This window comes from Portunus trituberculatus, chromosome 2 (genome assembly GCF_017591435.1).
Source record: "Portunus trituberculatus isolate SZX2019 chromosome 2, ASM1759143v1, whole genome shotgun sequence".
Classification (NCBI taxonomy): domain Eukaryota; kingdom Metazoa; phylum Arthropoda; class Malacostraca; order Decapoda; family Portunidae; genus Portunus; species Portunus trituberculatus.
In genome coordinates this window covers 10,492,420-10,502,691 of record NC_059256.1, presented here as the reverse complement: position 1 = coordinate 10,502,691, position 10,272 = coordinate 10,492,420, and the positions used below count along the sequence as shown (strand labels likewise).

General features: G+C 38.0%; 1 protein-coding gene across 1 annotated transcript in view; it reads left to right on the top strand.

The window, feature by feature from the left end:
• Positions 1-9,719, top strand: part of LOC123505524 — a 52,077-nt gene extending 42,358 nt beyond the window's left edge. Inside the window, exons 5-7 of the mRNA XM_045256918.1 lie at positions 3,769-3,940; positions 4,334-4,539; positions 4,997-9,719. Of these exons, the coding sequence (XP_045112853.1) occupies positions 3,769-3,940; positions 4,334-4,539; positions 4,997-5,119 (501 nt within the window). The 3' untranslated portion in view covers positions 5,120-9,719. The remainder of the gene's footprint in view (positions 1-3,768; positions 3,941-4,333; positions 4,540-4,996) is intronic.
• The last annotated feature ends 553 nt before the right edge of the window (positions 9,720-10,272 follow it).

The following is a 10,272-nucleotide window of genomic DNA, read 5'->3' as shown; positions in this document are numbered from 1 at the left end:
TTGGCGGCTCCAAAACAAAAATTGCTCGTTCCTTCCTTGAGTCTTCCTTCTGTGATAGTACTACACTGATTTCCTTATCACTGGAGTCGGTGGTTACAATAGTAAGGAGCTGGAAGTTATACGCCATCAGGGACAGACACGTGGAAATCTTGCGTTTCAATGCCATGAACCTGACCCACTTTTGATGTCCTCTCAAATGGTGTGTCCTTCTTCTGTAGTTGCCCCATTGAGCTGACAGCACTGGCATAACTAGGTACAAATTGAAGAAAGAAAAAAAGAGCCACACCAAGAATCTTTTCAAATCCCTAATGTTGGTAGGAGGCGGTGCATCTACGGCAGACCACATGTGAAAACGGTGTGGGTAAATTCCATCCCTCGACACTCGGTACCCACAGAAATTAATCTATCTTAGAAAATACAGATTTTTCCATGTAGACAGTTACCTGTGCATCCCACAATCTCTTCATTACCAACATCAAGCGTTCATCGTGCTCCTGTTGCGTCTGTCTGGTACACACGATGTTGTCCAAGTAGTGTTGCCAGTCGGGAATGCTTTCTAGCAGCTTATTAAGTAGCTTCTGGAATGCTGCCCCCTCCAATGCCAACCCAAATGGAACCCTCTTGATCTGAAAAAGACCTTCGTGAGAGATGAAGACTGTTATGGAACAGGAAGCCTTGTTGAGTACAAACTGACAGTAAGTCGATCTGGCTAAACATGACTCCGTACAGCTGGGTGTGTACCTCTGCTATCATAGGGAGAGGATGCACCCCAGACACTAGCTGGCCGTTAGGTCCTCAGAGGCGAAAACACAATTGAATCTTACCAAACTTTTTGCGAGAAACCCTCATTGGGCTCACCCTCTCTGGTGCATCGATACATTCGATAACTCCCTGTTCAGCCAAGTGTTGTAGTTCTGTCGACACTTCTTTAACTGAGAGAGGGAGCTTCCCCATCTTGTGGCGAACCGGGGTAGCGGCGGCCTTTAATACGACCTTTTGCTGGTACCCCTTAATGGCTGGCAGAGCACGGAGCTGAGTTGTAACTGGTCCGTGTTGTACAGCTAACACTTAGCCCGTCGCTGGGTGGATGGAGAGCCCAAGCTGTGCCAAAAGATCCAATCTCATTAATGTTTCAGTGGCGCCTGAATTAATGATATAAAAGTTTGTCATCACCTGGCGGCCATTAACACGCACCGTAGCAAGTAGGATGCCGACGACGAGTGGCGATCTCCCTAACCCGTAGAGTTTGGTTGTAGTCATCTTCACTTTGGCGCCCTTGAAATGTTCTTTTGCAAACAAAAGACGAGGAAAACAGCGAAATGGACGCACCGGTATCCACTTGCAGGCATAGCGTTCTTTCCTGTCCTTCTACACTAATCACAACTTGACACGTTAGCCATCTTAGGTATTTCTTGTCGCTCCAACTCAGTGTAGCTTCCTCCTCTTCACATTTCTGGACCTTCTTGAACCACACGGAACAATGCGACACTGCCCAATGGCCCAGCTTCCCACAACTCCAACACTGTGATTGACGAACAGGGCACTGGCTGTAACGGGCCAAGGACTCTATCTTCTTACAGTTGTCACACTTCACAGTACCTTTTTCATTTAAACCTGTAGTTTTCTGCATCTCCCATGAAGCTTCCTCATCCGTGAAGTTGGAGGTTTCTTGTAATTATCGCATGGAGCGCTGTTAAGCGTTTTTTGTTATATGGAGTTTAACTTTGTTTGGGTAGCAGGTCACCTGTAGATTCTGTAGGCCAACATACAGTTATTAAGTGTATTGTTTTTATCTATTGTCCAGCCGAGCGATTTCACTGGTAGTTTATGGTGTTCTTAAGCAACCCAAGTGTAGAAGGAAAGCTCAGTATATAAAAGTTAGTATATTATGTACAAATTTACAAGTGCTGTCCAAACGCAACGTACAAGTACATACGGAAACGTGCTTTAAACTCGGAAAAAATGTTTGTAATGTCACTGAGTTCACAGAGTCACTAAGTTCCCGCAGCACACAGTTCAGACGCACACACACTTGACGCATCCGCACTTCCCAGTCACTGGCTATCTTCTTACTGCCTACCGTCGCCGGCGCCCACCGCGCCCAGCCTCCAAGATGCTGACACAAGGGTGTCAGTCATGTGACTGGGGAAATCTCCATTGGGTGTATTGTGTCGTGCATTATATTTATTTCTCACTGGTAGTGATACCTATATAAAATGCATCCTACCTATGGAGATTATATTAATTTGTTTATTTATCTGAGTCAATCATGAATGCAACAAATTATTAGTTAGTTTTATGAAATAGAGAAGCCCCTGCAACCCCTGTTTAAGGAAAAGGCGAGGTCAGCATTCACACATGTTGCACCACATTACGAAGGATTGCATCAAATTTCTATAATGATGAAAATACTTATGTACAATGGTCCTACCTATCCTATGGCGGTTACAGCGCTTGTAGGCTTCCGCTTGCGTCTCAACCACATCCAACGTAAGCTTATTATTTTGGAGGAACCGTTCCAGTAACCTCAGATGAATAGGCAATTATGCGCCAATCGCCGCAGCTCAACCACATATTCAGCCGTTGACTCACCGCCACTCTACCTTCTGCATTGGAAGTTAAACCTTTCAACAATGACTTTTACTTGAGGGGAATAGAAGCACCTTAGCTGCCTCATCGTGGTCGCGTAGTCATCCTCACCCATAGCCTTAATAGCCGGTGGCCAGTTATGAGCACCCTCTGCGCCTCAACACCCACGCTATGAAGCAACAACGCCTTCTTCCGTGTTACCGTGAAGTCGTTGCCGCCGATAGCTACGAGGAACGTCTCAAACTGGTGCTCCCATTCCGTCCAGACGCGTGGGGGCTTCCCAGGGCACTGCGGAAATGGCGGAGCCGGACATACTCTGGTGGCCTCCATTGTATGGGTGAGAATCCTACTCACTTCGCCAAAATATAGTGTCTGGTCGCAAGGCTGGGATGGTAAGAAGAGGCACGCCACCTGTACGGCCGTCAGGAAGTCTCCTCCCCCTGGTAACCCACACATCAACTCTGGTGCAAACCAAAGCATTCAAACTGAAACGAACATAATTAAACCAAACCAACACTACAACTTTATTCTACCTTTCTGGGTCTCAAACACACTCAAATTCTCTCTCTCTCTCTCTCTCTCTCTCTCTCTCTCTCTCTCTCTCTCTCTCTCTCTCTCTCTCTCCCGCAGATCCACTTGCTTCTACATAATCTTAGGTAATTTTACTACATTGAGTGTAATTCCTACTGACCTGTTATATATAAGTAACTGATATTGTAATTTCCATGTCACTATCTAAGGTGTGGTAGTTGCAGTGTATGTAATTGTATATAACTTATGTAATCTGAATAATTGTATATATAAATATCTTCCCACTAATGATATATATAATTTATGTAATTGTATATAATCGTCTGTCATTTAAGTTACATGTAATTACAATCAGCTCGTGCAAACCCATTGACTAAAATATATGTAATTGTATGTAATCGTGTCATTTAAGTTATATATAATTACAACAACTCATCTCCTACAAACCCATTAAGACCAAAATATATGTAATTGTATGAAATATATGTAATTCCATGTAATCTATGTAATTCTATGTAATCTATGTAATTTTATGTAATCCATGTAATTCTATGTACTCTATTTAATTATATGTAATCTATGTATTTCTATGTAATTTATGTAATTTTATTTAATCTATGTAATTCTATGTAATCTATGTAATTACAGACGTACTACCAATTTCCCCCGAGCTACGAGGAGGCGCTGGCAAACTCTCTCTCGCGCGTGAGGGTCGCCGCCCCCACCGACGCCGCTCCCGCCAGCCAGGCCGCCCCCGCCCCGACCCCCGCCCAGACCATCCCCCGAGGCCCCATCCTCCCCCCTAGTGTTACCTCCACTGGTGAGAGAGAGAGAGAGAGAGAGAGAGAGAGAGAGAGAGAGAGTGGTTTTAATATGTGTATCAACAGTACTTTTATTACTACTACTATTACTACTACTGTTACTACTACTACTACTACTACTACTACTACTACTTTTTCTTTTTCTTTTTCTTTTTCTTTTCTGCCACCACCACCACCACCACCACCACTACCATTACTACTACTACTACTACTACTACTACTACTACTACTTCTACTTCTACTATTACTTTTTCTTTTTTCGTTTTTATTCTACTACTACTACTACTACTACTACCACCACCACCACCACCACCACCACCACCACCACCACCACCACCACCACCACCACCACCACCACCACTCCTTCCCCTTACCTCCTATTCCTTCTACAGCAGCATTGCTACCTGTGGGGGTGCTAACTCGGCAGTCGCGGGTCTTGGAGGAACAGGCGGCGGTGTTAGAGGCGCAGAGAGAAGCCCAGAGAGAAGCACAGCGGCAGGCCAGACGGGAGGCACAGCTGGAGCAAGAAAGAGACATGGAGAGACAGAGAATCAGAGAGTTGCAGCTGGCTCATTACTGCGGCTGTGCCAAATGTCAGGTTGGTGCTGTGTTCTGTGTGCTGTGGATGGGGGTGTGTGGTGCTGTGTGCTGTTGAGTTGTGGTTTGGTTGGGTTTGAGTGGTGTGTGGTGTGTGTGGTGCTGTTGAGTTGTGGTTTGGTTGGGTTTGAGTGGTGTGTGGTGCTGTGTGGAGTGTTAAAGAGTCCTGCGTGCTGTGGTTTGGTTATTTAGTTTAAGATAGTTAAATTCAAACTAAATTTATATATATTCATAACTACTACTACTACTACTACTACTACTACTACTACTACTACTACTACTACTACTACTACTACTACTACTACTACTACTACACAAACACACACACACACTCTTACATCCCAACCACTACTAACATCTCCTAACACACACACACACACACACACACACTAATACCACCACTACTACTACTACTACTACTACCACTACTAACCCATCCCCCGCACGCCCCATCCCAGAGCCTCTACTACAGTTACTACTACGAGGACCCTATGAATGACGGGGGCGCCTTCCCAATGGAGACGCAGGTTCTAATGCAAGAGGTTCTCACAGACGGTCTTGCCTTCTGCAGCCTCATGTAGCGAAGTGGCTGGGCTGACAGAGCGCTGGGAGGTTGATGGAGGAAAGTTTTTGTCTTGTGTGAGGGAGAAGAGGAAAATTATGTTTCTGTGGAAGTTGAAAGGGAAAGTTGTTGTTGTTTGTGAGGAAAAGGGAGGAAAAATTGTGTTGTTTGTGAGGGAAATATTGAAAGATGGAGGAAATTTTTGTCTTGTTATGTTAAGAAGAGGAAAATTATGTTTCTATGGAAGTTGAAAGGAAAAGTTGTGTTGTTTCTGAGGGAAAGGGAAAAAAATTGTGTTGTTTGTGAGGAGACGGGAGGAAAAATTGTTGTTTGTGAGGGAAAGGTAGGAAAAATGTATGTTTCTAAGAGAGTTACAGGACAGTTAAGGGAATTTTTGTCCTCTTTGTGAATGAAATGAAGGAAATATTCGCATCTTGACGGAAAATAGAGGAAGAGAGAACAGTGTTTGCTTGTTTGTGAGGAAAAGAGAAGGAAAATTACACATCAGAGGGAAATATAGGAAAGTAGAGAAAAAATGTTTGCTTTGAGAGGAAAAGAAAGAAAGAATTGTGGTTTTAGAAGGAAAAATGGAGGAAATCCTTGGATCTGTGAGGGAAAACAGAGGAAGAGGAACATTTTGGCTTGTTTGAAAGAAAGAGGGAGGAAAAATGTCTAGTCTGAGTAATATTGAAAGACAGAGGCGGCGGTTGGAGGCTGAAATAGTGTTAGAGGACGAACGAAAGGCGAATATCAGGGAAAACAAACGGAAATGTATGGCAGACACAAAAAATATGCGTTAAAATTCTGTTTATTTATTTCTTATCTAATTATTTTATTTCTACCCTGTGGGCTTTTGAAGGGAATTTCTGAGCTAAAGGGGATACTTTTTGTGGGACCTCCTATCTCAAAGCCCACCCGCTAGGAAACCCTTTGCATGAGTGAGGAAGCCCAACTTACTCTCCGAACGTGGACAGGATTCGAACCCGTGCGCTTGGAGACCCCTCGACCCCAAAGCACGCCTGGTTCCTCTGTACCATGTTAAAAGGAGAATATGGAGGAGGATATACAAAGAAAAAGTGGGAATTTTTTTGTCTTGCACGAGAATGAAAAGGAAAAAGAAAGTTGTGGTTTTAAAAAAGGAAAATAAAAGAAAATTCCAACTGTGAGGGGAAATAAATGAAAAGAGGAAAATTTTGGCTTGTTTGAAATTAACAGGAAGGAAAAATATGCTCGTCTGGATGGTGAAAGGAAAGGCGATTGTGAAGGAAAAGGGAAAGAGAGGGAAAAATGTACGTTGAAATAGTGGTAGAAGAATCAGTGGATAGTTTGTGTCTTCAAAAGGAAAATAATAAAGGAAAAAATAGGAAAAGTAGGTTTCTGAGGGAATAATTAAAAGGTAGAGGAAATTCTTGTCATATTTGTGAATGAAATGAATGATGGGAAAAAAGACGAAAAGAGGAAAATTTTTGGCTTGTTTGAAAGGAACTAGGGAGGGGAAAATAATTGCGTATCTGAGTATTATAGAAAGGTAGAGGAAAATTTTGTCCTATTTACGAGGAAAATTTGAAATATTTGTGGCTTTTGGAAGGGAAATGAAGGAAAATGTTGCATCTTTGAGGGGAAAAGGAGAGGAAAAATTTGGCTTGCTTGAAAGAAGGAAGGAAAATTGTCTTGTTTCTATGGAAGTTAAGGGGAAAATTTGTCTTGTTTGTGAGGAAAAGAGTAAAAATTATGCGCGTTTAGGAAAAAAAATTGGAGGAGGAAAATTTTGGTTTGTTTGAAAGGAAAAGTGAGGAAAATTGTCTTGTTTCTATGGAAGTTAAGGGAAAATTTGTCTTGTTTGTGAGGAAAAGAGTAAAGTTATGCGCGTTTAGGGAAAAAAATGAATGGAGGAAAATTTTGTCTTATTTGCGAGGGAAAGGAAAAATATTTGTGGCGTTGGAGGGAAAATGAAAGGGGAAAACTTACGTATCTGAGGAAACCACGAAATTTTTGCTTGTTTTGTGAAGAAAAAGGAAAAAAAAATGTGCTAGGAGGGAAAATAAGTTGATATTTACGTCTTTGAGGAAAATGAAGAAAAACAAACTTGTCCTCTTTCGGAAAAAAAGTAAAAAAAAATTATCAGGGGAAGAATCAGGAAAATTGTCTTGTTTAAGGAAAAAAATGGAAAGAAGTGATGATAGAAGGAAAACAAAAGGAAAATATCTAGTTTATAGGAAAATGAAGAAAAATTAGTGTTTTTTTAAGGAAAGTTGAGGAAAATAGAATGAAAAATCGTTATGAGAAGGAAAACTAAGAAAAAAATGTCAGAAAAATAAAGAAAACGAAATGAGGAAGGAAAACAAGGAAAATTATCTTGTTTATAGGAAAATGAAGAAAAATTTGTGTTTTTTAAGGAAAATTGAGGAAAATAGAATGAAAAGGCGTTATGAGAAGGAAAAACTAAGAAAAAAAAGTAGTTTATCGTGAAATCGAGAAAGAAATTTGCGTTTTTTAAGGAAAGTAGAAAATTTAGCAAGAGAAATGTTATTTGAAGGAAAACAGGAAAATAAAGGAAAATCGTGCTTCTCTCAGGAAAAACAAAGGAAAATATAAGGAAAAAATGTTACCAGAAGGAAATTAAAGGAGAAAATACAAAGAAATAAGGAAAAACATGAAAAAAAACTGTCAGGAAAATAATATGAGCAGAAATAAATCACAAAGGAATAGAAAGGAAGGAAATAAGCTTGTTGAAGGAAATTTTGGCGGGAAAAACACAAAATGACTGAATAATGAATGGAAAAGGAAAAACAGGAAATTAATCCAGTGTTACCAAGGAAGGAAAACAATAATTAAATGTTACTAATTTGAAGGAAAGTAAAAATGAATCATAAAGAAATAGAAAGGAAGGAAATAAGCTTGTTTAAGGAAATTTTGGCGGGAAAAACACAAAATGACTGAATAATGAATGGAAAAGGAAAAAAGGAAATTAATCCAGTGTTACCAAGGATGGAAAACAATAATTAAGTGTTACCAATTTGAAAAAAGTAAAGATGAATCACAAACGAACGCAAAGGAAGGAAATAAGCTTGTTGAAGGAAATTTTGGCGGGAAAAACACAAAATGACTGAATAATGAATGGAAAAGGAAAAAAGGAAATTAATCCAGTGTTACCAAGGAAGGAAAACAATAATTAAGTGTTACCAATTTGAAAAAAGTAAAGATGAATCACAAACGAACGCAAAGGAAGGAAATAAGCTTGTTGAAGGGAAATTTTGGCGGGAAAAACACAAAATGACTGAATAATGAATGGAAAAGGAAAAAAGGAAATTAATCCAGTGTTACCAAGGAAGGAAAACAATAATTAAGTGTTACCAATTTGAAAAAAGTAAAGATGAATCACAAACGAACGCAAAGGAAGGGAATAAGCTTGTTGAAGGAAATTTTGGCGGGAAAAACACAAAATGACTGAATAATGAATGGAAAAGGAAAAAAGGAAATTAATCCAGTGTTACCAAGGAAGGAAAACAATAATTAAGTGTTAAAAATTTGAAAAAAGTAAAGAATCACAAACGAACGCAAAGGAAGGAAATAAGCTTGTTGAAGGGAAATTTGGCGGGAAAAAAAGGAACAAGTAACGAAATCACAAAAGAACACAAAGGAAAGAGTAAGTTAATGCAGTGGTACCAATGAAAAAGAAACGAAAATTCAGTGTTGCCAATGTAAAAAAAAGTAGAAATTAATCACAAAGGAATACAAAGAAAAAAGTAAATTAATCCAGTGTTACCAATTAAAAAAACGAGATTGAAGTGTTACCAATTAAAAAAATGAATATAAATGAATCACAAAGGAACATTAAGGAAAGAAAAATGAATAGATCCAGTGTTACCAATTAAAAAAACAAGAAGGAAGTGTTACCAATAAAAACAAAGAAAATAAATTAAGTGTTACCAATTTTAAAAAGGGATATAAATGAATCACAAAGGAACATTAAGGAAAGAAAAGTGAATAGATCCAGTGTTACCAATTAAAAAAAAACAAGAAGGAAGTGTTAACCAATCTGTGTTAAAAGGAAAAGAATCAGTGTTACCAATTAAAACATATCCTTCTAATATTTCTGAGTCAAAAACAGTAAAAAAAAATAAAAGAAAAATGTGATTCAGATGTAAATAGTGAAAATATAAATAGAAAAACAAAAAAAAAATGTCAAAACTCACAAACATTTAACATTACATTTATTTGTCTGTGAAACATTTACAACTCAACATTTCTGAGTCACGCAATTGTAAAAAAAAAAAAAAAAAGGAAATAGAAAAGGAAAAGAATAAGGAACTGTATACATATTGACATGAAATTAAATAAAAAAGAAAAATAAAACGAAATACAGGATCATAAACTATACATATTGACATTTTAAAGTTTGCAGAGATTTAAATAAAGGAAGAAAAGAAAAAGAAAGATTGTACATACTTTCACATATAAGAGTTTGGAAAGTGAGAAAAAAATAAAAATAAAGAAAAAAAAACAATAGTAAAAATAGATCAAGAAAAACGAAATACAGGATCAGAAACTGTATACATATTGACATTTAAAAGTTTGGAGGGAATTGGATAAAGGAAGAAATGGAAAGAAAGAAAGATTGTACATTTTTTCATATTTAAGAGTTTGCAAAGTGAGAAAAAAAAATAAAAATAAAGAAAAACGAAATACAGGATCAGAAACTGTATACATATTGACATTTAAAAGTTTGCAAAAGAATTAGATAAAAGAAGAAAAGGAAAGAAGAAGAAACACTGTACATATTTTCACATTTAAAAGTTTGCAAAGAATGAAGAAAAAAAAATCGAAATACAGGATCAGAAACTCTATACATTTAAAAGTTTGCAAAAGAATTAAATTAAGGAAGAAATGGAAAAAGGAAAGAAGAAGACACACTGTACATATTTTCACATTTAAAAGTTTGCAAATAATAAAAAAAGATAAAAGGAAATAAAAAGAAAAAAACGATATAAACTCTACATATTTTCACATTTAGAACATTGCACCGATATTTCCAAACATATTCTTCACTTCTAAAACATTTTATACTCAACTTATAAATGTGTTTTTTTTTTTTTGCGATAAAAAGTGAGAAAATAATGTTTTAGAAAATGTACACTACTACAAGTGAATAAACAATAACAGACATTTACA